Source organism: Echeneis naucrates, chromosome 9 (assembly GCF_900963305.1).
Source record: "Echeneis naucrates chromosome 9, fEcheNa1.1, whole genome shotgun sequence".
In the NCBI taxonomy this organism is placed as follows: domain Eukaryota; kingdom Metazoa; phylum Chordata; class Actinopteri; order Carangiformes; family Echeneidae; genus Echeneis; species Echeneis naucrates.
In genome coordinates this window covers 15,300,302-15,326,343 of record NC_042519.1, presented here as the reverse complement: position 1 = coordinate 15,326,343, position 26,042 = coordinate 15,300,302, and the positions used below count along the sequence as shown (strand labels likewise).

General features: G+C 42.6%; 3 protein-coding genes across 5 annotated transcripts; 2 read left to right on the top strand and 1 right to left on the bottom strand.

Annotated features, from left to right (window-relative positions):
• Positions 1–988: 988 nt before the first annotated feature.
• tctn2 (tectonic family member 2) lies at positions 989–5,579 on the bottom strand. Of its 2 annotated transcripts, none has more exons than XM_029511256.1 (18): positions 5,442–5,579; positions 5,093–5,206; positions 4,868–4,938; positions 4,508–4,709; positions 4,314–4,414; positions 4,010–4,209; positions 3,779–3,899; positions 3,528–3,681; positions 3,349–3,432; positions 3,146–3,268; positions 2,976–3,050; positions 2,777–2,875; positions 2,565–2,682; positions 2,376–2,479; positions 2,043–2,190; positions 1,774–1,917; positions 1,552–1,640; positions 989–1,248 (listed from the first exon to the last, which is right to left on the bottom strand). In XM_029511256.1, exons 1-18 carry the CDS (start codon positions 5,539–5,541, stop codon positions 1,127–1,129), a joined length of 2,169 nt encoding a protein of 722 aa, XP_029367116.1. In that variant the 5' UTR covers positions 5,542–5,579; the 3' UTR covers positions 989–1,126. The 2 variants fall into 2 exon arrangements, with proteins under 2 accessions (XP_029367116.1, XP_029367117.1); XM_029511257.1 differs by having other exon boundaries at positions 1,774–1,911.
• Positions 5,580–6,250: 671 nt separating this feature from the next.
• Positions 6,251–18,858, top strand: LOC115048342 (thyroid adenoma-associated protein homolog). Of its 2 annotated transcripts, XM_029509733.1 has the most exons (31): positions 6,251–6,417; positions 6,521–6,701; positions 6,786–6,872; positions 6,954–6,981; positions 7,054–7,202; positions 7,287–7,409; positions 7,505–7,625; positions 7,848–7,993; positions 8,081–8,165; positions 8,242–8,378; positions 8,815–9,012; positions 9,121–9,847; positions 10,228–10,380; positions 10,510–10,619; positions 10,723–10,883; positions 10,969–11,138; positions 11,215–11,379; positions 11,473–11,621; positions 11,697–11,834; positions 11,922–12,026; positions 12,106–12,306; positions 12,382–12,532; positions 12,766–13,018; positions 13,258–13,494; positions 13,569–13,773; positions 14,536–14,724; positions 15,541–15,800; positions 15,900–16,070; positions 16,150–16,416; positions 16,494–16,696; positions 16,787–18,858. In XM_029509733.1, the coding sequence occupies exons 1-31, from the start codon at positions 6,296–6,298 to the stop codon at positions 17,032–17,034; spliced, it is 5,640 nt and encodes a 1,879-aa protein (XP_029365593.1). In that variant the 5' UTR covers positions 6,251–6,295; the 3' UTR covers positions 17,035–18,858. The 2 variants fall into 2 exon arrangements, with proteins under 2 accessions (XP_029365593.1, XP_029365595.1); XM_029509735.1 differs by lacking the exon at positions 6,251–6,417 and having other exon boundaries at positions 6,570–6,687; positions 16,787–18,857.
• Positions 18,859–19,505: 647 nt separating this feature from the next.
• Positions 19,506–26,016, top strand: pik3ip1 (phosphoinositide-3-kinase interacting protein 1). The gene is made up of 6 exons (XM_029509738.1): positions 19,506–19,738; positions 19,893–20,021; positions 20,505–20,621; positions 22,331–22,519; positions 22,613–22,691; positions 24,254–26,016. Exons 1-6 carry the CDS (start codon positions 19,627–19,629, stop codon positions 24,468–24,470), a joined length of 843 nt encoding a protein of 280 aa, XP_029365598.1. The 5' UTR covers positions 19,506–19,626; the 3' UTR covers positions 24,471–26,016.
• The last annotated feature ends 26 nt before the right edge of the window (positions 26,017–26,042 follow it).

Sequence of the window (26,042 nt, the reverse complement as noted above, 5' to 3'; positions counted from 1 at the left end):
TGTTTAAAAAAAAAAAAAAAAAAAAAAAAAAAAAAACGTCAATAACGGGCATGAAAGTCCCTCCTGGTCCTCTCCATGTTGACGCCCCGGTGATAACACGCAGTCTGACTTTAGACAGCCATCGTTAGAGCTCAGGCTGTTCCTGGTAGCTAATGAGCTAGCCGACGAGCACTCAACTGTTTCACAAGACGAGGAAAAAATGTCTTCATCCAGGTTTGATGTGACAACGCGGCGCCAAATATGTCAAAGCCTCCGACGCGGGGTGTCGTGAATTGAAGTCTCGACTCTTCTCATAGTTTGTGAAGTTTTAGAGGTCGGGTGTTTGTCGGCTCCATAGTTCTCCACGTCACTTCACTTCACACTGTTGAATACAACCAACTTCCACAGCGGCGATGGAGCTCTCGACCAATCAGCAGCCCCCGCTGGAGTCTGCGCAATGGAGTTCGTGTCTTCGGCCCTGAACGCTGTCTGAAGGCGAAAGTGCGCGCATGTACTGCTACTTTTTTTTTTTTTTTAAAGTTTGCAAAAGTTTGGCTACTGAATACAAAGTGACACAGGAGTGGAAACATCTGGTTGTCCATTGGATGCTGCAAATCTATTATTGAATGGGATCAATAAAGTTTTCTGAATTAAATTTAATGAAAGCAGAACTGAAAAGAGGTTTGCTTTTACAACTAGACAATGATTCAGGTGACACCTCAAGATCAAGAGTGAACTGCATCTGAAAACACACCAAAAAGGTTTAAGCTATGGCCTACCATGGAGTCTGTGGATGGACATGGTACAAAGTTGCATAAATTATTGCAGTGTTTTTAGGGATCTGCAGGAAATACAGAAGTTTTTTGCAGGAAGTCTTGTATTTAACTGAGAGACGAATGTGCATTGGGTATCACCAGTCTCACAACAAAGCTACCACTGAGAAGTGGTGATTGTGCAACTGTGCAAATTGTGTCAAAAGTATATAGAAGGATTGATTTTAAAATAAATTATGGAAAAAATATTTTATTATGAAATAGTATAACTATAATATTTTACAAAAAAAATGTCAATCACATTTAAATGTATCATCTTGTTTAGTCTCTTGCTTTCTCATTATTTCCCCAAATGTGACTCTACCTCTGAAGTTTTAGAGACAAGCAGTATACCACGCCTGTCGGATTTGTCTCCACGGTGTCCCAAGAACTGAGGCAGTGATGAAGAAGAAAACCAATATCAGGCCCTTGGCCAGTGATTGGGAATATGGCTCACCTGGGGAAAATAAACAATAAAAGTAAAATAAGTCAGTAACTGTGCTGCCAGTCTTCTTTGGTATACTTGCGCAGTGTTCCATGAACAAATATTTTACAGCTGTCACAAGTTAGCTGTGAGACATGAGTGTTTTTTCAATATAAGGTTCTTCTCTGAGATCAACTGTTTTTCCTTTTCAGTTACATTGCTGTCATTTAAAGAAATTTCATTTTTCATACCACAAAGACAGTTTCCAATTTAATAAATTATCTTATAAAAGAAATACATAATTCATAGATGCCCTCGGATTAGTCTAATTCCTACCTTTGTAGTACTTGGTGATGGGAAAGGCAAGTTCAGGCCAACACACATCATTCCTGTTGCAGTCATACTCTGTAAAGTTTATCTGAAACCTGGAGAAAACAATTAAACACAGCATCATGCTCCAGGTTACAATTAGTCATGCAGCTTATTAATGCAAATCATTTATTTGTTTCAAGTTAACAGCTCTTTTTATAAGGTTACTATTGCCATTTGGGGACATACCTGGTTTTTGGCGGTTCTGTGTTGATAGGAATATCGATAAAGGTGACTGAGGATGTGATGGGGAACAACTGAGTTTCCACTGGATCCATGCATGGAGAGACATCACCCCCTCCACAATCCATAGCCCAGGTGGACAGGCTGTAGCTAAAAAGAGGATTTTAGATTCACTGTGACTTAAATGCTTTGTAGATCTAGTTGAAGTTAGGAGAAAAAGTGACATGATTAAGAATACAATTACCTTGCATTGCCATAAACAACTTGCTACACACCTGATTTGCAAAGCACGGATATCCCTTTGTGGAATGCCCTGTACCACGCCAGAGATAAAACTCCAAACATAGATATGCTGATGAGATGGGATTCCATAGCATGAACCTGTTGTGTCTTCCATGGGCATGCTTGAGTTCAGTGTCACATCTGGAATTTATGTGTTGTGTAACATAGTTATAAATAAAATAGAGGTAGAATGCTGTTAAGTTTTCTTTGTATTTAAAAGAAAGACAAGATAATACTAACAACGCATGATCTTGTTGCACACATACAGTACATGGCCTATAGAAAAAGGATACTGCATGAATTGTTTTTTTGCACCATCTACTTACAAGTTATGTTTATCCAGTCTGCCAAAGTTCGAGGGTCTGGGTTTCCATATCTTGATACATATGTGGCTGTAGTTAAAGTCTCATGTAGAGAAGTAATAGCCTCTCTAAGGTAGAGAATATATACATTTTATTTAGTACAAATACACAAATATATGTATATCACCTATGATCTTATGCTGAGTTACTGACCTCAGGAGATTACACTGAGTGAGATTCTGTTGGCTGATAGGTAACAGACATCCTGATGTTGCATTTTCCCCAAATAGAATTGGTCTCTTATCACTTGTGGAACAGAGTCCATCACTCACTGCCAAATCAGAGAATGGTGTTATGACTATTTCATTCAAATAAACCAAATTCATTTTTATTTATGTTAAATAAACATTACTTTATTGTTTTACCTGGTTTCCAAAGATTTATGGTCGTCCTCTGTATTGAGCCTGTGTTATTATCCAAAGTGTCTGCAATTCCAGCAATAACACGCTGTCTCACCTGGTAACCTGTCATTTATAATATCTGTGTGTTAACCACTGCAGCAGGCACTGTAAACTTTCCCACCTAGCCTCCACAACCACTGCCAATATTTTATTATGCTCTCACCTGGGTTCCCTGAGTTATGCTCACCCGTGAATTCTCCATTTAGAAAGATGGCAGAATACCTTGTTGTTAGTACCACTGTTCAGGAGACAGAGAACCAATTGTCTTCATCAAACATGATTTGTATCCCTCCCTGACTGGTGATCAGCAAAATCACGGAAAAGGTCACTTACCCCCACCATTCAAAGTGACACTCCCAACTGTTCGTGTCAGTGTGATACTTGTGATGCCATTCCCTTTCCAGTAGAATTTATAATCCAACGCTAAGGTCAGATTCTGACATACCAGAGTATTATCTTGAGAAAAACATGAACACATTGTAGCATTAATGTGAACTGTCAGTTGTCATATAAGTGATATGTTGCAATTACCATACCTGAAGAGGCAACAGCATCTTTGTTTGAAATAAACTGACTCAAGTCAGTGGCCACTTCATCATCTACATCCACTGTGGCATAACCTTGAAGACCAAGGAAAGAAAAAACAACAATTACAAAAACATACACCAGAATGTACCAGTGTATTACTACAGTGTGTTTAACAGGTAACACATACCCCCTTGACCATTTTTCACATTAATCCTCAAATCCATTAAAGAGGTCTTTAAGGGAGAGCCGTCTGGACAGGTGCGTAGCTGAGTTACACATTTTACATTGAAATTTTTCAAAAATGCCACAGGAGCACTGTTTACACAATGCCCAAGCACTTTCTGAGGAACACAAAGGTACATTGGTAGAATTTAGTCATTCCAAATTTGGCAATACATACAATGTAAAACATAATTATGATAATTAAACATTACTAACCTGGGGAATAGTGAAATACTGGTCATTTAATGTGAAAATGGGACTTTCTTGAAAATAAACATTAACTGGCACTGGAGCTGATAACACAGGACCTTGGAAAGTTGGACCAGGCTTCGGCGTGCTTGACAATTTAAAAAGCACAATGTAAATAACAGAATAACAAAACACAAACACTGATCAAATGAATCACATAATCTAAACAAACCAAATATATATTTGATAATTTCTCACATTGTGTCTCCCTGGTAAAAAAGTCCAAGGTATGGGTTGTTTTCAGGGGGAGAATGGACACATAAAAAGGGAAACCAATCTGGGGAGTTCTCAGTGGATTGCACAGAGCATTGATAATCTGGAGCAGGAGAAACCTGCCCACCAAAGGGTCCTGGGAGACAGTGGGATGCAAACAGCTTCAACTCTTCAAGGGAGCAGTCCTGAAAAGGTGAAAGACAGAAAAATTATTGTTGGTTAACATAGAAAGGCAAAAATTTGTCAAAATACACTGCTTTCTTATTAATATGATTGCAGTAAGAAACACCTTGTCACAACAGCAGCGTATATCACATGCTTTCAATGTGAGATCACAGGGACAAGGTCCTAGTGGTTGGTGCACTTGGTTTGGAATGACCGTTTTATTATCTGAGATGAACAGGAGGATAATAGTCATTAGAAATGAAGTACACTTTCAGTGCATGAAGGCGCATTCAGATGGGATACATTTCATGTGATTACCAGATCCAGTATTAGTAGGGAACAGTCTGGCATATATCTTGGCCTGGACCAGCAGTGAAGCCTGAGGTGCTTCTCCCACACAGGCCGACAGCTGAAGGGTCTCCAGGACACACAGCGGCTGAGGACAGCAGTCTGTGTCGGTCTCATTCTCACCACACAAACGCAGACTTTTTTCTAGTTTCAGATGAACGCGAACTGCAGTCTGGGATAACAGAAAAATTTGTGTTCACGTCATAAAATTGACTCCATTCAAATGTTTGTGGTTTTAATTAGCATACACCCGAGCTGCCTCCAACATCATATCATCATTATCTGGAAATATGATGAAAATTTGTGCTCACTGCAGGATAGGGCTCTTACTTTTGCCACTTGCTCACTTGTGATCAGCCACTGTGTTTCTTCCCCCACACATGATGGAGGACCAATGCTTCCTGTAAAAAATAAAATAAACAGCACAAATCATCAGCTGGCAAGCAGCAGCATTTTCTGGCAAATGCATATTTCCAAACACCATTCATTGACGTGATGCAGCAATAAACTACAAGGAGCCGGTGGGGCAGGACTGGTGTGTCTTTTGGCTCTCACCTGTTGTGTTGGATGGAGACACTGTCCTCAGTGTCAGAGAGACGCCGGAGGTGTTTCCGAGCAGAAAGACTGACGCCACTGGTCCGGTTGCAGTGAGATAGGAAGGCCTGAAGACTGTTGAGCACAGTGATAACACTGCCGTTAACATTTAGATGAATCATTTCTGATTATAATTGGACATAACCGGGGTAACATATGAGGGCAGCGATTTTCTCTAGCTAGCTTGATGTTAGCAAGTTAACACCGCGTTAGCTAGAAGTGTTGAGCCCAGCTGCTAGCTCACGCAAAGTGAAGCTACGTTAATTATAAAACTGGAATAAATCATTTGTCCGTATTATCGGGGACTTACCGACAACGTTTTGAGCGTGAGCCAACGAAAAGAGCAGTAAAACACAGATGATCTGGCGTGAGAAGGACGAAGAGCAGAACAAATCAGCCTCGTTAGCCATCAGGTTTCCCTCACATTGTTACACGGCGGACATATTTGTAAACTGTTAGCGGCGTCTTGGTAACACAGACTTTAGACCAATCACAGCCCGGTGAAGCTCTTTTTCTGAGGAGAGACAAGGACTGAAGTTAAACCTTAAGAAATGACAGCGACCTCCTCCGGCCTGCTGGACTCGTGTGTCTGCGACCTGCTCAGCTATCGATCCCGGCGGATCCATTCAAGTATTTCAAATAAAATTGCGCACGAACTCAGCTTCTTCCTGCCGCCCTCTGAAGGATGAGCTGCTACTTCTGGTCACTTTCAATTGTCGTTGTTGTTGTTAATTCTTCTGATTATTGAAACGTGTTCCCCCTGTGACGTCACAAAGTGGAACGTTCCTCACGTTCTGAAGGGAATGTGGCCTTCAGGTGCTCAAATGTTCACGTAAATTTTATCTTTTACGGTTGTCTGTTTGCTGGGAAAGGCATTTATATGCAGAGTTAAATTATACAGCTTGAGAAGCAAACACGAAAAAAAAGCTGCTAGGTTGTTGTTGGTGTTTTAATCAATTGTGCTACTTCCTACTTTGTTGACACTTGCACTTGGAACGTGTCTTTCCCCACTTAAACGAGAAACCTGTAGGCTCCAGCCTCCAGGTGGCAGCAGGTCGAGCCAAAGCAGCGAGCCGCAGTGAAGTAGAGATGTGGTCACGTGACCAGCCGTCCTGGACAAGCGTGCTGTCAGAGTGGACTCCTCGAAGCGGAGTCTGTTCAACAATGTCGACATTTGAAGAGCTGGCGGAAAGCCTGAGGGACTGTGCGATCACCGAGGACCAACCATCTGACAATGTCAGCCAATCACTCGGGCTCTTTGTGGATAAGCTGGCTGAATCCTCCAGGTCGGTGCCGAACTCCAGCGGATTTCGGATGGAGCGTACCTTCAGCCGGTAGGGGATGAAATGTGTTCATACAGTGATGGTTTGCGTGGTGTTGCGTGAACAGGAGCAGCGTGAAAAGATGTAAGGAGCGCTGTTTGGAGGAGGCTGTCCAGCTGCTGAGACGGATCACAGAAGCACAGCTGGCTGGTTTAGAGCAGAGACAGCTCCTGCTTCTGGTCAGGCTCCTCATCTCCCTGCAGATGCAAACGGCCCACATTTCCACAGCCTGCCGTAAATTGGACCAGGTTTATCCCATACAGTCTGATTCTTCACTGTCCAACAATGAAGGCAAAATGCAATGTCACTGAAACTGACACTCTGCCTCTCAGATGCTGCAGCGTTTGGCAAAGGTGGACCACCAGTTGGTTTTTAGAGAAACCCATCACTGTTTGCAATCTGTGATTCACAGTGACCAGGTACAGAGGCCCCTTCACTTGTGTTTGGCATGTATTTGTGTTAAAGCAGCACAAATAATTTTTAACTTGTCTTCGTTACAGATACTGTGTTTTGAAGATCTGCAGAAAGGTATGTGCTGGCTGCAGTATATTTCTTTAATTTCATATTTAAGTTCTCATATTTACTTTTTTTTTTTTTTAGCCTGCATGTTTCTGGAAGACAGCACTGTTGGTCGTGACGTGTGGAAAAATTCCTACCTGTTCTTGCTGAAGAAGGTGTCAGAGTTGTTTCCTGTTGTATTGCAACAAGAATCTGCGAGAGATGGACCATTGTGTTACATAGCTGTGAAGGTACATGAAGAGCAGTTGGCTTCATCCTTTTAATTCACCACGCACTCTGCAGTGTTACTGACTTGACAACTGTTATGTCTGTAGGTGTGCTTGCAGACATTTCAGCTGTTGTCCAGCGAAGTGGCTCCTCTGGTGTGGGACAAGGAGCACACAGACCCAACAGTGCAGAAGATTCTGCAGGCTCTCATGGACATAATACTTGGAAAGGTTTCTTATTAACTGACCAGTTCAGTTTAATCGTAAGGTATCTGGCCTTATCTTACCTTTTGGTTTATTTTACCAGCCGTTGTCTTTTCTTGAAGTGCTCCAACAGGGACACCCGTCTTTTGGCTGGCACCGCTGTGGCCATGCTGATCAACACAGCGTCAGACAGCAGAGCTGGAGGAGCTGCTGCCTGGAATTTGCTGCAGGTCTCGGACTTAGGTGGGTAACCTCCAACAGTGCTGGACAATGTAGGTGCTTATCAAAGTGGTTCTGAGGATGAGATCACACCGCATGCTTATTAATTCAAAACTCAGTGAGACTGCTCTTAGATCTAGACTCATGGAATTACTGGTGATTTACTTTAAATATTTTAAAGTATGAGGAGGTTATTGCTGATTAAAGTTTCCTCTCAAAATAGCTGCTGTTTCTGTTTCTTCTCAGAGCCCTGGCTGTTGACTGTTGGTGCTCTCCAGGTGCAGTGCACCCCTGTAGGGAAAAATGGCGTGCCAAGGCTTGCGGTGAGCAGGGGCCTCCTGACCTGCTGTCGACCTCACATCTTGCTCAGTTCACATGAGGATGCTACAGAAGTATATCTTCCTAAAGCCCACAGAAGACACATTTACTATTCTTCTGTTTGCTTTCTTTACCAAATTTGTAAATTTCCTTCTTTTCAGACATGTTTACTGCTGAATGGGTTGTTCCCTTTGGTCTATGCTTTGTGTGAGGAGAAGCTTGACTGTCACTATTTTTCCCTTGAAGGTGAGTAACACATAGGTCAGATTTATTTATGCATGTACATAGTGTTATCATTTGCAAATATGATGTGTTGTTGCAGTGTTTACGCTATGGCTGAAGAAAGCCAAAGACAGTCTGGCTGATATCTGGAAGATGTCAGGTGTCTGCCTTCTACCTGACAACAGCAGCATGCAGCAACAGCTCATTCACATTATCTGGACAAATGCTGAAAGCCCAGTGAGTCAAATTAACATCATTATTAAAATTTAAATACCTGAAAAAATGTGTCCAGGCAAGAGCATTCAACTTTGCCTTATCCAGTAACATAGGATATTGTAAACTCTGCTGAAAATATGAAGTGTGCTTGTAATCTGACTTGCTATTAATATTTAATATTTATATTACTCAATTACAAAGAAATCATGCAGCTTTGTTTGGAGAAAAACAATTCAAAATTTCCCACATTTAGACTAAAATAAATACTAAAAGTAGATTGAGTTGTGTATAGTTTTATACATATCAGAAAATGTTCAGTACCACCTGCAGTAACAGCCATACTCTGAAAGCCTCATGCAGGTATGAAGTCATGCCACACAGGGGACCTCATATGAACTTTTTGAATAACTGAACTGCACAATGCTTCCAGTGGTAACTGTCTTATGTGCATTGGTAGGTGGAAGGCGTGTCAGAATATGTGCGCACTGCCTTTTGTCTTCTGTTGGACCTGTATGAGATGGACTGCCAACAGTTTCGTGACACGAAGAAGACACTTTATTTTACTCTACTTCAGCGAATAATCAAACTACCTTGGGAAGCCAAAGCTAAATATCCCCAACTTTGTGCCCTTCTGCCCTATCTGGGCACTGACCTGGTGAGGACAAAACGTTATTGTAGGGCTAATGATGTTGCACTATAGTCAGTAGTGGCAATGTTGACTTCAGTGTATGTTTTTTTTTTTTTTTTTTTTTAAATTAACTAGGTGCTGGATAAATATGCTGAAATACCTGATCATCTCCTGAAGTGCTTATCAAACAATCACCTGTCGCCATGTGGATCAGAGCTTTACAAGTGTCTGGTCCAGCAGCAGAGGCGAGAGCTATGCAAAAACACGGAAAAGTCGGATTCACACTATGAGCTGGAACTGGCAGATCAGTGGGCGAGGCGTTGGCTGCCCGTCCTTCTTAAGGCACTGATGTCTGATGTGTCCCTGCTACAGAGTAACAGTTCAACACACTTACTACCCTGCACCTTTCAAGTCTTCCCCTCTGCTGTGACTCATCTGCTGGCCTCTCTGGACCTGTTCACCCCTGGTCACCTCCATGCTTGGGCCTGCATCATGAGCTCCTATCGAGCAACGACTGGAGGCTCACCTTGGGCTCTGCAAGGCAGCTCAACCTTTGAAACCCTCCTGCTAGCTCTTGGCTCTGCGGATGAAAAAGTCCGTCTTGCTGCTCTCAACCTCCTTTGTTGCAGCACAAAGACCAAAGACACTCCCACCATAGAGGAGATGTCAATAATGAGGATATTTATTCCTCAGAATCTAAACTGTGAGTCCTCACCTTTTCGCCAGCATTTTCATGCTGGAGTGAAAAGGTTTCTTATCCGGATCAGAGATGGATGCTTGGCACATGTCAGAGGAGAGAAGGGAAAAAAGAAAGGAGATATCAACTCTGAGAGGGCACAGGAAATACTGGAGCAAGGAATAGGTGAGATAATGGGTCAAGTTAGTGTCAAGTTCTGTTCATCACACCCACTGCTTTTCAAATAGTTTTCTTATCCATCTGTTAGTGGCAAACTGTTGAATTTCAAGTAAAGCACTAATTTAGATCAAATTATACAAATATACAAATATAATATGTATACTTGCAGGGAATACAGAACATGTGAAACAAATGAAACAGGCTCAATCACCCAAACTGAAAGTACATTAAATAAGGAGGAAACAGCCTCAAGTATCAAGGCCCAGCTCGCAGATAAGGCCAGTTGGCATCTCTATTCATTTATTTAGTTAGTTAGTTATTTTAGTTTGCTTATGTATTTATTTAGCTTTTTTGCCCATTGTGTATTTTTTTTCTGTGTCATGTAGAATTTGTGGACTGGTTGGGTCAGCTTCCATACAGCTATGTAGCACCAGGACACAGTTACCAAAGGAAGAAGACAGTGTTGCTGTTGCTGTCTGCAGTGCTGGAGACCTGCACCGATACCTGGAGCCCAGACAAAAAGAAGGGGCAACCTCCAGGTGAGTTTGGAGGATTAGCGTCTATGTGTACTTTATGTCAAATTCGATGCTTTCTGTTCTAATATATTTTATTTTTTATAGGATATTTGTATTGGAATTTTAATGACCTTCATGTGTTACCTTTTTCAGTAAATATGGGGTCTCTCATTTGCTGTGCCAGGAAAAGAGGACAGTGGGATTTTTTTTCCAGGACCAAACAACTTGCCCTTATAAGTTGTTTAGAAGATTCCACAAATGAGGTAGAACTGCTATAACTTAGTTATAATTATTTTAATTAGTTTAAATCAAAGATTGAAAATACAATATGAGTTTTTTTGTTTGTTTGTTTGTTTTTTTTTACAGATCCGGGAGCTCTCAGCTGGGTTATTGTTGAGATTTTTCCCACCCAGTTTTCCTGGTGATATCTTTGCATTGCTGCTCAGGCGAACCAAACAGCTTCTGTGCAGTCCTCGGGTGCAAGAGGCTCAGATGGGAGCACTGATGATGAAGGTCCTCCTTCAGAAGTAAGCCCTTCCTCTGACATACCCTTAGCCAGAATTCCTTCTTCGAGTGCAAAGGATGAGCAGTTGTCGTGTTTTCTGTCTGTAGATCACAACACCTGCCTGCAGACTGCAGGCTGAACAGTGACATTAATACCACCATTGGAAGTAACCCTACTGCTTCCAGCATGGTCAGGTTCCTGGTGGAGGAGTTGAATGAGCACTACCTGAAAGCAAAAGCTGATATGATGTTTGCTGCCCGAGCCAAGCCCATTCACGGTGAGACTCAACGTCTGCAACACTGACATAAAAACATTTTTCAGTGGCTTAAGTCCTGTCATGAATTGTATTTTAGGTGTTGTAGCTGCCCTTCAGAGGTGTTTACTTGAGACAGCCAGCAGTGCCTCTAATCTACTTGACCAGAGTCTGACCATTGAGGTGCTGGGCCTGCTGGAGAGCATTTCTCTGCTGCTGCTTGGTGTTCTGTATGGAGACCAAGGAGCCTGTAGCACTGAAAAGGGTAATGGAGAAACCTGCAGAAACAAGGCTGATGTTTGAATAAGTGCACCATATTTCCGATATTTATAAGTAAATCACACTCCTCTTGTCTTAGATGCCCCCCCTTCTTTCTGCGAAATGGGAAATGCCATCAGCTCCTTGATAGCCCAAACATCTGGAACGAGCCAAGTTGAAGGAGAGGAGTGTGTCCTGCTGTCTGAAGAGCACAGCCTTGTTCTCACCTGCTGCTGGGTATCCCTAAAGGTAAAACAGGATCCAAAGAATGATTTAGATTAGATATGACATCTAGGAATATTTACTTTCATGGTGTATTATTAGGAAATAGGAATCTTTTTAGGATCTCTGGTGGAGAAACTTCTTGCTGAAGCTAAGCCCAGTCACCGCGTTCTAAGAAAAGAGGATCTAATGAAAGCATCAAAAATATTCAAGAATATTCTTCTTAAATGCCGTCACTGGGTAAGTTTTATGAATACATGTGGCCTCATTAAATTTGAATCTCAGTTGTTGTGTTCCCTTTTGAAAAGTCTTATTTCTCTTCACCAGGGGGCAGTAGAGGGATGTTGTATCGGCTTCACCAAGTTCTGTGCCTCTTTGTTGAGCACCAATGATCCAGAGTTAAGCGAGATCCCTGCTGAAATGCTAAAACAAGTGAGTAGAGCTACATGCCAGTGTGCACTGATAAATGGAAACGATTCTTAACGGACTTTCCTCCCTCTTCTCTTGATAGGGGTTGCAGGTCGTGCAGTCGCCTCGTTCCACGTCTGTGACCCGGCGGGCTGCAGGGTTGCCTATGCTCATTCTGTGTGTTGTATCAGGAGAGGAGGCCAGTAAAGCAAGACCCCTGTTAGTCCACAGTATGCAAACCTTGCTGGACACAGCCAGGACGCCCCTGCCAGAAAACTGGGACCAAACACTGGACTTGCCTCAGGTTTGTGAGCACAGAGAAGATGGATGTGGGTTCTCAAAACCACACACAGTCACATTATTGTCCTTTCCTTGTCAGGTGTGTGCGGTGCACACTCTGCAGGCCTTGGTGCGTGGATCAGGTCTAGGTGTAGCTGTCCTTCAGTTTGCCCCAGCTGTGGCCATCCTGTCCCTCACCCTGCTCAGTTCTCCCTGCTGGGCCATGAGGAATGCTGCACTGCAACTTTACAGTAAGACACGAGCACATTAAGCTCTTTATTTATGGTTTGAATGATTGCATTAGGACTATACTCCCACATCAATATTCCCACATAGTCATAAAAACTACCCATAGAAAAATTCTCAAAGCATAATTAACTTGTTTACATTGTGTGTCTTGTCCAACTGACTTAAGCCCAAATCTTCTTTAATTAGTTAGTCAATTGATTGTCTTTCTATGTAATCGTTGCCGTCACATTTTCAGGTTCTTTATGCTCACGAATGCTTGGTCAGCGGCACAACAGTGAAGACAGTGGCCCCAGCCAGCATGGCATGTCCCCTGCTGCCTTCTTCTTCCACTACCCTGCTCTCCAGCCCTTCCTTCTAGGAGAGCTGAGAGGTGCAGCAGAAGACCTCCAGGGTCAGCCTGACGAGGCCAAGCTGCACCTTCAACCTTCACTCTATCCAGTCTTGACTCTGTTAGCCCAACTTCAGCCTGGTGTCCAAGACTCAACAGAGTGATTACTGTCTACCACTATAATTCTCAACACTAATTCTTTTCATCTAGGCCACAAATATGTAGGTTTTTTTTACCCAATCAGGTATTGGGCCTACGTTTTAAATAATTTGGTCTCCTGTAACAGTCAGAGAGAAATGAGATGAGAAATGTTTTAGTGCTTGATAAGAATTCAAATGATCAGATTAACATGACTCTTTGCCCCATCGGTTTGACGGAGCATCTCGTCTTTCTTTTCAGGAGGCTGTCGCAGTTCTTGCCTCCTTTACTCCAGCTGTCTGCCAGTCCTATTTACAGTGTGAGAGTGATGGCCTCTAAAGCTTTGGTTGCCATGACTCCCCCCTCAGAGTACATGAACATCCTCCTCAAACTGACAGCTCAACTGCCCAGTCCGCAGGAGCGCTGCGGTCACAACCGGTCCCATGGACAGCTGCTGCAGATCAAAGCCACTCTTGAGAGAGCTCTCAGCACAGACAGGTGAGACTTAAAATAGCTATTCATTCATCAGACGGTGTCTGGTTTTGAAATCCTGCTGTGTCTTTGTTCCACAGTGTCCCCTCAGCTGCACTGTCTGCGGTGGTGAGCAGGGTGCAAGCCTCCCTGTGGCTGGCCACTGAAGCTCAACGCTGCTCGCTAGTGAGAACTGTCTACCTCGGAGTGGCAGATTCACTAAAAAGATACTGCAGTGAAATATACCTCTCAAAGCTCAGGGACGCCCTCATGCATGCCCTCCGAACACCCCAAACGGGGCTTCAGGTGTGTAACATGCACTATAAATGTGGAGGACATTTACGTGTGATGTGACTCAAAAACCCTTAAAATGTATTTTCCCAATCAGCCCTTTATATGTAAGCAATGGGTGAAAGCAAGCATGCACAATCGACAAATGTAACATCTCCTGAGTTTTGGGCTACTTCACATGAAATATTTCTGCCTGTGCTGCTTTGGTTTCAAGTGAGAAGAGCTCTGTTGGGGAAAAGTGCCGAGTTATATGTTACTATTTCTGAGCACTAGTCAGGATTTAGCAAGAAACAGAAACTGGAAGAGAGATTAGATTTTTTTTTTTTTTTTTTTTTTTTTTTTTTTTTTAAGCATTTAATTCATAATCTATCAAACCCAGTAATATATTTTTTAAGATTTAGTATGAAATGTAGAATTGAATTTAAGTTAATTATTTGAATACTTACTAAGGAAAAAACTGAAAATCTTAAAGCTGACAAAGACTTAAAATAATTTGAAACTGACTCAGATGTTGCTCATTCCTGATTTGTTTTAGGAATTAAATTTTTCCATGAAATATTTTTGTACTCAACCTGATCCACAGGGACAGTTAGTTCCTGCTTGTCTATTTATAAAGCACTCAGAGATTAAAGGAACACTCACACATACAGTATGGAAAGGAGAGTTGATGTGACATTGCACATGACACAGTAGATTCTTTTGAAATGCTGAATGTTTGAATGCACCGGCTGTGTCCATAGTGCCATAGCTAACGCTTTCTCGGTGGCATTTTCTCAGGTTGGTTTGTCTTCCTTTCATCAACGAGCCATCCACTTTCTATGTGCGGATCTAAAGTGGGCATGCTGTATCTGGAACAGCTTCTCTGCAGCCAGCAATGGCCTGAAGCTCTCTCTGGTTATGTGGGTGGTGGATGGGTGTAGTTTGCAGCGCGCTAGCCTGAAAGAAGTGATCCAGAGGGCGCTGCAGGTGAGAATTGATGTTTCTTAGAATTTAGTGTGAAGGAAACAAACTTTTCAAAAGCCTGTTTAATAGGTTTCAGCATGTCAAACTTGCCAGGGCTAAATGTGAGCAAATTCAGGAAGCAAAGATATGCTCAAATAAAATTTCATAGCAAGGCTGAAATCAGGAAGGAGACTTCTTTGTGTGTTCACTTTTGTACAGTCAAACAGAGGATAGCTGTCCTTCATTTTCTGTGTTTAAAGTTCATGTTGGACACTTTGATAAACCACCCATCAGTTTTTAACTGAGTCTGTTTAAAATGAGTTTGATAAGATACTGCATATCTACAGACAGCGAGTGGAGACCTGTTCACATTGTCTCTTTGTTTGTTTACTGGTTTATCACTGCCCTGGACTCATTTTGTTAAGTTGACCTAACACCTCCTGTCTTCATGTATCTAAAACCCCCTTTCCATTGGTGCTAAGACTGGAAAAGACTGCAATCAGCATTCAGACCTATGTCAAACGACAGTAAACGTGGATTTATTGGCTCTAATCAGCATTGATGTAAACACAACACCTAACTGAACATGCTGATTCAACTAAACCACTGATATAGTGACATTTTTGGATTTGTATAGTTATATATGCAAAAATTGATATTTTTGCACAAAAGTGATAAAAGCAAAGTTGAGCTTCTTATTTTCTGTGATATGCAGGTTTTAAATCCAATGTTGCTTATATGATGCCTGGTGTGATTGAGTCAGGGCTTACATGGTTGGGGCTTAAATCTGATCCCTGAGTAAGATCAGTTAAGGACTACACTAATGCTCTGTATCTTCAGTCAAACCTGAGGGAGGCATTGTTAAGCCACAGTGCGGAGTACCGCAGGATCTACCTCGCAGCTCTGGTGGCAGTAATGGCGAGAGGAGATTCTACCTCCCTCCTGCTTCTTCCTCGGTCAGCCCCACAGGGGGAGCCAGCTCAGCTCGAGTGTCTGGAGTTGTTGCTTGTGGATCTAGAGGAGCAACGAGGAGGCCCAGAGTTTCTGTCCAAAGCTCTGTGTGCTGCTAGTCTGCTGCTATCCCAGCTGACGGACTACAGGTTTTTCACATAAATTCATTGTCTCCTTTTTTTTTTTTTCTTAATAGCGCACTGCTGCCTTGAGTTTTGACTCTCTCTTCCCATCTTTGTCCAAATTAGTCAGAAGATGCCTGTGCTGTTGCGCTGGTGTAGTGTGTTGGAATGCCAACGGTGTCCAGATGTCCCTGAAGTGCTCAGGATGGCGAGTGCTGAAGCGCTGTGTGTGGCTGGAGTTCCTGTGGTGAGCCACGGCTTTAGAAAACACTGCACCCTGCCTGCCATCATTTCCAGGTATGACCAAAGCTGGATAGTCATTTTGAGCTGATTTACCCTGAACACAAATTGAAACTGTGTTATCGTCCTGGTTTAGCTTGATCAACACTGGACTTTACTTGCTTCAAGACCAAAGCCAGCAGGTGAGGATGAAAGCAGCCTGTTTTGCCTCGATGCTGCAGCATGCAAGAAAAGGGGAAAGCCAGAGGAGTGTCCACCTTGTACAGGTCAACCAGGCGCTGCCGCTGCTGTTGGAGCTGCTGCTGGAGGAGTGCTCAGACGCTCCTGGCACATTGGAGGTGCTGCTGTGTCACCTGCCTCGGTCAGACCTCAGAGATGTGCTGAGAGAGGCCTCGGACACAGGGTTTGTTACCTGCACCAGCACATTTCAAATGGCAACGGAGATGGTGTCGTGTAAATGTTATTGTTGCTCTTATTCAGGTGTTCCAGTCTGTATGAGCAGGATGAGGCCAACGTGTTTGCGGAGCCCTCTGTGATGTCGGCACACGTGCTGCCTTACCTGCTGCGGATGGCTGAACAATACTCTAAATCTTCTGCTTTGGCACAGAGCCTGAAAGTGTGGGCAGAGCAGAGTGCTGCACAAGTGCCAGGCAGTCTTACAGCGTGCAAAGAGCTTCTGCTAGGTATCACTTGAGCTTGTGTATCTGGTTCATTTAGTTTTGAAACATTCAAAATGTTTTGTGTTACAGTGCAATTATTTACTCTCTCTCAAGGTGAGACGTTAACCTCGGCCTGGCTGACTCTCCTCGTGGACCCTCGTTTCCACAGCACCCTGTGTAGCCTTTTCACCAAGGCCGCCTTCCTCCTCCAGCTGTTGAAAAAAATTGACGGTGTACAACATCTATGTGATTCTTCGTTGCTGTACCAGAGTTTATGGGACATTTGCAGTCTCCTCAGTCAGAATGGTGTCCACTTTCCTTCTGTCTTAACAGCTGCTTTGGCTGGAGAGCCGCCGCAGTGACCAAGTGAAGCAACCGCAGCCTTTTGACCAGGATAAAATTACCCCATATCTACATGTGCACTCTTGAATGCGTATTGCAACTGCTGATGCTGCAGTATTTAACAAGCTGAATAAGTTATGTGAGTAATGTCAGAAGCCGCTTCGAGCCATCATCGTTTTATGAACCCAAAGAAGAGGCCTCTTCTTTTGAATGAGGAGAGAAGGCGGTGTAGAGAGGCGGAGAAGCGTTGTTCTTCATAATATTCAGGAAGTCTGTTTGATTCACTGTTCAGAGTTTATGAAGTTATATTTCTGGACTTTAATTGAATTAAAAACAACCAGTCGTAGATCTTTATGATCACAATGGTCCCATGTTGATGGCCATGTTGCTCCTGCTCTCTGTTGTTGTTGTTCGCTGTCTACAGCAGCCGCACCATGATGCAGACTGATGCAGTGATGTAATTCAATAGCATCTGGAGACATTGCCTGCCTGGTGGCCAGCTGGGGAAAATAGTGTATGGTTTACTGCTCCATTAGAGGCCTTCTGCCGGGATGAGTGTCCACTTTCCAACCGCATGAGGGGTGAGGATGATTGACTGGATCTGATAGACGGCTAGTGGTTGCCCCTCAGCGGACCACATGCTAGAGCAGTCTTACATCACCCACTGCCTCTGTCTGAGATGGGCAGCTCTCAGGGTTAGACCAACACCGGCATAAAAGAGGGCTTTATTTGGCCATATTAGCCAGTAAATTTAATATGTGTTAGTTTATTTTCCTTGATTTTTAAGATTTTGAGTGTCAGCACAGACAGTTTCCAAATGACCATTTTCTCAGCATCGTTGTAAACCAGCATTGCTGTAGCTTTTATTTTTATGGTTTTACTGTTTCATGTACATCTATATGCACATAAAGAGGTTCCAATTCAGCCAAGGTTTCCATTGTGTTTGCATGTACCATCATATCTGTGAACATCCAGGTTCTGCAATGGCTGTGACATCAGGCTTATCAATGATTCATACGTAAAGCTTCTGTCTTTCCCTCTATCCTATGCAAAAAATGAACACCTGTTGTGTAAAGCTCTATGAGATTAACAAGGGAAGCTGCAGTACGTTCCTGTTGATACCTTTACACCGAACAAGGTGACATAACAAGGTAATCCTGGAGGAAACCTGGACAAACCTTCATTCATCTTATCAAGAAGTTTGAATAATGCTTCTCTGAATCATACCTGCAGAAATCACTCATTTCACTCATGTTCACTCAATTCATGTAGAAGTTCAAGTTATTGGAAGCTCCACAGACTGAAATAAGGGTGTGACCTTTGGTGTACTTAAAAAGACAAAGGCAAGAAAAACATTAAACTCGAGCACTGGGTAAGCTTTCGACAAGTCTGAAAACAGGTTTCATTTTTTAGAAGGATTCAACTTTTTGTTTATCTATCTGTATCTGTATCTGACTGTACTTGAACATTGTATGCAATATTATGTCTTCTGCCTTGGCCTTGAAAACAAAGATTGAGAAATGATTTTGAGGTTAACAGGGTCGGAAACTGCCTCCAGGCGAATTGGGTGTAAAACTGTGAAATGAGCACCTGGCTTGATAGAAGCCTGTTCTGATGCCGATGTTGTTGACAGACAGTGTCTATGAACCTTTTTCCTGTTAATTACATGACTAAGTAGTTAAAACCACTTTTATATTGTGCGTGTGTGTGTGTGGGTGTCCATGCAAACAAATGTGTGCTCCAATGGAGTGATTTTCCACTGCTGGATACTGAGATGTTTTTGCAAATTTTGAAACTTTTTTTTGAGGCTTTTTCCTACAAAGACTAGAAACGATAAGTCACTCTGGTTCACTCAAGAATTTTCATGAAAAAAAAGAAAAAGGGATTAGCTAAAAGTTTCATCTTTGGGTATGCCAGTTCACTGATGTAGTCAAATCCAGCTCAGTTTATGTAGCTATAGATAGGAGGCCATTTATGAAAAGTTTGTCATGATAAAATAAAAGTCCAAACCCTCTCTGGAAACAGGGAGGTCGGATCTGGACTGATGGGTCAGATAAGACTGCAGCCTGATGAGGATTACAGATGGAAAGGGATGACTCTGGGCTTTTCTTTAAAAAAAAAGAGAGATCCAAAGAAGAACTGCTACTTGAAAATAACCATAGAAAATATGATAATGTTGGGAATAATTCCTGGATGTGGAAAAGGGAGAGAAAAGACTTGTTTGTCATTTCCCAAACGAAGTTTTTTCCGGTTGTTTTGACGTCGTCTCTCGACTCAAGGCTGCTGTGAGATGCTGGCAGACTGTTTTTCAGCTGATGGCTTTTTCCTGTGTGGTTTGTGTGTGTGTGTGTGTGTGTGTGTGTGTGTGACAGAGAGAGAGATAGGTGTGAAGACGGTGAGGCTTTAGGACCTTGAGGTTTGTGCTGCAGAGGGCAGCTCCTCCTCCTCCTCCTCCTGCTGTTTATCAAGAAAACTGATCCTCCAACAAAAACAAGGGCTGGGACTCCAGAGAGAGGAGCAGTGTGTCTGATCGCAGTCAGCACAGGCTCTTCGTTTGCCATTAACGTTTACATTTCAACCTCATTCCGAGACAAAGAGCGCATCAGAGGACCATGTGGTCGGTTCCTTCAGTTCGTCACTTCTGCAAAATGTTTTTGTGTCTGCACGTTGTTCTGCTGAGCGTGTCCATGGTGGAGAGCAGCGCATCAGATGGAAACCAACAAGGTAAAACCATTCTCTCTTTCGTCCTCATATCAGCAGAAACAGCAGGTCAACCTACCCCCCTTCACAGATTCATATAATAATAATCATTAGAATAATAATCCTTTTTTTTTCCCCTTCATCTTCTCTTTGATTGCACAATCTGTCTTATTCTTAGATTGCATGAGATCCAGTGGTGTGGAGTACAGAGGGGAGCAACAGAGCTCCACTGCAGGACTAACCTGTCTCAACTGGTCCAACACTTCAAGAGACTATGACGTCCAAATCCATCCTGATTCTCAGAAAGGTAAACTACATTCGGTGGATGTCCTCTGTGTGAAAGATGAATGTGTTTTCTCTCCCAGAGTTAGGGCCGTGCTGAAGGCAGAAGATTAAAAATATCTGTGGTGTTGATGGGAAAAACAGCTCACTCCTCTGAACACCTTCGGGCTTTTCGTGCAGTGTTGAGTTGTAGATTGTCACAGGATTGCAAATAACCCTACACACTTGCAAAATCAGCAAACGCAGGAATAATATTTGCGCACTTAAGCTGCTGCGCCACTGATTTGTGTGTTTAAAGTGTTAAATGGCTGCTGTATACGACAGCGGCTGCTTCCTGTCTTTGTGCTCACGGCCCTCCTGCTCACTGTTGTGTGATGGAGAAGCGTTAATGATTGATGAATCCAGTGGTTTACCCACACAGCAGGACAAACGGACAGACACAGAGTGGCTTGTATTTCCATCAGGCATCTGAAATAGACATGTGGTGTTCTTATCGTTCCTCTTGTAGGTGTTGGAGATCACAATTACTGCAGAAACCCAGACTCCTCTGAGAGGCCCTGGTGCTACATTGCTGGCCCAGATGGGGCAGTCCAGAGACAGTTCTGTGCAATTGACACGTGCAAAGGTGGGTAAACAATTTTCATAACAATAATCATTAATATGTGTGACAGTTATAGAAACTCCAACTACAAAAGTATGGCCTGGCAGAGATAAATATGCATCCTCCAAATGAATAACAGCCAACTCTGGAATGGCAGCTTTTCTCTCAGGCTGCATCCTTTTGATGCAGCAATTAATTTTTCTTTTCTGTAAATCTCTCATTATTTTAAAAAGTGGGCTGTGCTTGAGAAAATAATGAGATGAACTTTTTGTTGCTATGGAAATGTCCTAATTACTCTACACACAAAAAGAGAGAGTCGTGGAAGAGGAGGCAGCCAAGTTTAGAACTTAATCAGACCAAATAAAAAGCTCTTCACCACAAATAACCAAAAGCACGCTCATTGACGAGGTGCATTACTGATCATTTCTTTTTCTCTTTTTGAAGTATCAGTCTGCAGTAGGTCAGTTGGTCAGTGCTAAGCTGCCATTAGAAGTCTTGGCTACTTAGCCTTTTGTTTGCTTTTTGTCCTGGAAGCCAGCTCAAGTCACACAATAACAAAGCCCCGCAGTCACATGGCAGAAAGTTCAGTTTCAAGAGACATGCTGACCACACCCTTCAAGCTAATTTGCAGAGAGAAACAGTTTCCCCGTGGAGACATCTGCTCATTGGCTGCTTAGATTTATGACGTCATGCCCTTTAACTCGGCTAACTTAGTAAACAACAACTCGTCTGAAGGAAATGAGGAAAAAAAAAAAAAGTTAGAGAGCAGATGGTGATAACCAGAGATGAGCCTCCCCGTCTGAAACAGCCGAGCTCACAAAGCCTGTGTGTGTCTGGCTGCAGAGAAAAAAGCCCTGACGCTCCTCTAACTGATTTATGTTTTCAACAGCTACGTGAGAGCAGAGTTAAGAGTCAGTGCCTTCGAGCTTTGTGCGTAGGTGGTAATGTTATTGGACAGTAATAAGAAGCCACATGGTACAGATAATGCAGTCCAGTCAAATCAGCACAAAGTGTTTTCGAAGTGCATCAAGTGTCTGCACACACTGAACAATAAAAGAACATTAACAAAAGACTAAAAGACCAAGAGATGCATTTTGATTAAGTAGCAAACATATCAAGGCGAAGAGTTCAATCGTGTAATGTTATGTGGTACAAGTAATTGAAGAAGGCAAACTGTTTGCATCAATATTTTATATCTTTTTAATGTGAATAAATTAGAATGATGGCATCAGTGCCGTTGGATGGATGTGTATACTGTACATACAGTGTAGTTATAATGCCACTTTATATTTTGATACATTTGGGAATAAAGGAGAATAAATGAATAATTCTAAACACAATTTTTCTGTCTAATTCAGCCAGTTGAATAATTTGATGCCCATAAATGGCACGTCATCACATTCAAATAGAAATCCAAAAATAAAAATAGTCATAAAGTGTTTGGTTTTTTTTTATATCCAACCGCAATTGTCTAACAAACTTAAAGGAAAATATATGAAGCTATAGATGATTTGACTAAAAAATATACGATGGGTTACAATATCTGATTTTATACATTTGTAGTGGCCGATTGAATACTTACCTAATTTTGCCTATTCTGTGTGTACACGTCTAAAACAGATTACCTGTATCTCATGGGCACATTTCACCTTGATCAGCTGATACACAACTCAAAGCATCTTAAAAAATAACTCCGCTGTTTAGCATGTTGAATTGTTTAATTGTGATTTCAGAAGCGGGTTCTACTGTGCCAGCCGAGGCTGAGCCCCTCACCCCGAGTGGGACCACTCCCTCGGCGGAGAGCTTCCAGTCAGCCAAGTCAGGACGTTCTCAGGGAAAAGTTCCTGCCGTGCAGCCGGTGATGGGAATCAGCCAGAGAGTGCACACAGGACCCAAAAAGAAAAAAGACCTTGGCACACTGGGTAGATTGTAGTTTTACTCTGACAACATATATGATCTAATATTGTGAATAATTGGTGATACACAGTGACTTGATTTCCTAATTTGTTTTTCAGGTTATGTCTTTGGTATACTCATGATGGGGATTATAATCGTCCTGGGAGTCGGCATCACCTTGGGCTACTTCTATAAGAGGTCAGTTTCATTTGTTTCAGCAATGGAGGAATTTAATAAAAAAGGACTCAGTGTAGACTTTTCATTTATCAGACGTTTGGACTGTTTGCTGAAAGTCGTTATTTCATAGCATCTATTCTACAAAAAATATTAGATTGCAGACTTGGAACCTTTGTACTGCTGATCGCTTTGAGATGTGCAGGATGCAGCCAGTATGTTTGGTTTCATCGCATAATAGCACGCGTGTTCATGGTCTCCAGAGTTCAGGGCCTCAGCTGTTGTTCACATTCCCCAACAATTCTCTCTGTATTTCCCCTTAAATGTAATACAGCCATTTTATACAACAACCACAACAGTACACGGGGAGAAATGAGGCATGAAATGCAGCTCCTGCAGACTATTTTAAGGATTTTGAGTTGATAATCTTGAAAGAAAAGACAGTGCGGAGGAAGGGTTGGATGGGAAAGAGAAGCGCTGACATTCGCTGCAGTTATATAACACTGTATGCGTTGAGAAAGAGGGCCACTCGGATTCCCCTTGGCACAGCGCAAAATCTGATTAACAGTGCACCTGTATTTGTTTTCTATTTTTAGGAGGTGATTATTAATAAGGAGCAGCACATTATGTCAGAGGGTTTATGCCTGCCCTCAGTTTTCAGTGGCATCACCCTCAGTAATGTGACAGACGTGCTTTGTGCACGCTCGTAGTCAGCTGCCTTTCTACAGGAGTGACCACTGACATATATCGTATGTCTTCTACAGCATAAATCTTTGCTGCCTGGATCTCTCCAGTGCTGGTTTCCTATCAATCTGAGCAAAGTGCAACCTGAGAAGCCTAAGGCTTTATACAGAGAGCCTCAGGCTTCTCATCAGCTTAGCACAAATAGTTGAAATGGGGAAACAGCAAACCTGGACAACTAGCTCCATGAAAGCTTCAGAAAGTTTCAAGAAATAATTTGGCATATAATCCAACCTAAAACATAAAGTTATATTATAACGATATTGAACAAAAAAATGATGGTATATTAATTACTGCACTTTAGAGGTGCTTTCACACACGTGGGCCTCCTTCTGTTTTCAGCCTTTATATGAAGCTGGGCCAACTAGCTGTTGGTTCACTCTTACTACACAGATACGAGAGGACAAGAAGGCAAAAATGTTTGTGGAGAATCTGATAAAGCAGAGGATCTGAAAGACCCCAGACACAGGTCAAACGAAACTGAATCAACCACAACTTTAGGTCGGGATTTGGTGGTGAAATGTTTGACTTTGAGGTGCACAATGCGCAGGAGCGAAGCAGACGCACGGCAGGCATCTCCAAGAATATATTTGTCTGTCTTGGCTCCAGATCAGTACAAAGCAGCCCACCACTGTGCTGCCTTGGTGTAGATAAGCTCCCTGCCAACGTGTCAGCTCCCTGTTCCCTTTCACCATCTGTCCCTCGAGTTTGTTACAGACCAGGCACCGGTAATATCAGCCTGCTATCTACATGCAGTAATTAACAGGCTGAGTTTGCTTGAGATGTGATTATTTTGTTTTGTTCGCAGTATTGTGAGTCTCTGTTGTGTCTGTGTTGGTGTTTAGGGGTCGGGACCTGAAGAAGCAGCATGAGCAGCGAGTGTATGAGCGTGAGATGCAGAGGATCAACCTGCCCCTGTCGGCTTTCTCCAACCCCACCTGTGAGCTGGTAGACGAGAACACAATCGTAATCACAGCAGAGCATGAGACAACTCCCGTCCAGGAGGGGGTGGAAGGCGCGGACCCCCTCATGGGCCAGCAAGCTGGTACCCCCGGAGCATGAGTGACACGTCAAATGGGACTGTGATCTGTTTTTGTGGACCAAAATACTCGCATGTCCCTGATTCTCCTCTCCACATCCCTGAGTAACCTGTTTTTAAAAAAGGAGAAGGGGAGAAGTCTTCACTCCAAAGACTTGGACTGAACGTTGTGTCCTCTCTGTACCAGTTTTCTTTGGGTTCTATACATCTGAGGCAAAAAACAGATAAGCTGACACCCAATCTGAAACTAGAAACCATACAGGTCAATCTGTTACGTGTCATAACGTCTTAAATGTTCATATTTGAGACATGGAATGGCCAACAATTTATGGTCATGGACTGCCCCTTAAATAACAGTATGTAATATTCAGCCTAATATCATAATATCTAGTCAAACGGACATTTATGAATATGTGGTTATGATGACAAAACCAGTTCTTTGTTAAGAGATGGAGTACATAATGTTGTTTTTGTTTTTTGTTTTTTTTTTTTTGGGGGGGGGGGGGTTCTATATGGAAGTGGTGCGCGCCGCAGGAGGTGTTGTTACATAATGTATATGTATTTGATTTTCATTTACTCTGACCCACTGGCTGTGCCGGGTTCCACATGGACATGACCAATGTTACCGCTTTGTCTCAGAGACACACTGGTAACACAGTCATGTCCAAAAATAGCTGTCCTCTTCTGGAGACTGGATGAGCAAGTCGGAGGTAAAACAGGCCCCACTAAAGACAAGGGAAGGCCTCCAACTCGAGAATTGCCTTAGCATGATACTTTTGAATGTATTTGTTTCACGATTTTTTTTTCTTTTTTTTTTTTTTCTTGGTCCTCTTTGTTCTTGAGTAACAGGCCAATGCAGTTACAGAGCATGCCAGCAATCATTGGCAGACATGACTGAGGACCTGCCCTTTTCATTCACAGGTTAAGGAGTGACAGGAAACACAGAGTGCTCTCAGGAAGCGTGAGAGACAGTAGTTAGTCCTCAGGACGAAATAGCACTGCCACAAAACAGAGCAGATGGGATGAGAAAGCAAGTCTGAAATCTTTTCCTGCCTTTGCAGAGCAGGACAGTGTGTGTGTGTGTGTGTGTGTGTGTGTTTGTCTGGATTAGATTCAGACAGAGTTATGCACTTGATGCTTGAGGGTAGGGGAAGAAATAAAGTAGAGTAGAGACAGCCCAAAGCTTGGATGCATGTACAGTTACCTGCTGTATGTTTGTGTGCAGGAGCCGTTTTTGCATTTTTAAACAGTAGAACTACTCATTGAAGAAGACCTTTATGAAAAACCTGTGAACAGAAATCATTGCACAGAGGATTTTAGTTGGCTGATGCACACGAGACACTGTAAGTTCCCGATTTATTTGGTTTGTTCAATCATCACTCCTGATGATCTTGTTTGCGACTGTTGCTGGATCCACATCACTTGTTTGGTTTCAGCTGTTTCTTTATTTTAAGTGTCCGTGTGTTGGCTGTGATTATTCTTCATGTAAGAAATGCATTTGAATTTAATACTCGTATTTGTATGAATGCAGATTTTCACCAGTGGCTGAAATAAAACATCACACATAGATATTGGTGTGCTGAAAGTCGGTAACA

Excerpts from the sequence above, each read along its gene's own strand:
- pik3ip1 (XM_029509738.1), top strand. The coding sequence starts at position 19,627 with ATGTGGTCGGTTCCTTCAGTTCGTCACTTCTGCAAAATGTTTTTGTGT. Across the intron at positions 20,022-20,504 it reads CCATCCTGATTCTCAGAAAG|GTGTTGGAGATCACAATTAC; the intron begins GTAAACTACATT and ends TTCCTCTTGTAG. Across the intron at positions 22,520-22,612 it reads AAAAGACCTTGGCACACTGG|GTTATGTCTTTGGTATACTC; the intron begins GTAGATTGTAGT and ends TTTGTTTTTCAG.
- LOC115048342 (XM_029509733.1), top strand. The coding sequence starts at position 6,296 with ATGTCGACATTTGAAGAGCTGGCGGAAAGCCTGAGGGACTGTGCGATC. Across the intron at positions 6,418-6,520 it reads AAGCTGGCTGAATCCTCCAG|GAGCAGCGTGAAAAGATGTA; the intron begins GTCGGTGCCGAA and ends TTGCGTGAACAG. Across the intron at positions 6,873-6,953 it reads CTGTGATTCACAGTGACCAG|ATACTGTGTTTTGAAGATCT; the intron begins GTACAGAGGCCC and ends TCTTCGTTACAG.
- tctn2 (XM_029511256.1), bottom strand. The coding sequence starts at position 5,541 with ATGGCTAACGAGGCTGATTTGTTCTGCTCTTCGTCCTTCTCACGCCAG. Across the intron at positions 4,710-4,867 it reads CAAGTGAGCAAGTGGCAAAA|ACTGCAGTTCGCGTTCATCT; the intron begins GTAAGAGCCCTA and ends CTGTTATCCCAG. Across the intron at positions 2,191-2,375 it reads AGACTGGATAAACATAACTT|ATGTGACACTGAACTCAAGC; the intron begins GTAAGTAGATGG and ends CATAAATTCCAG.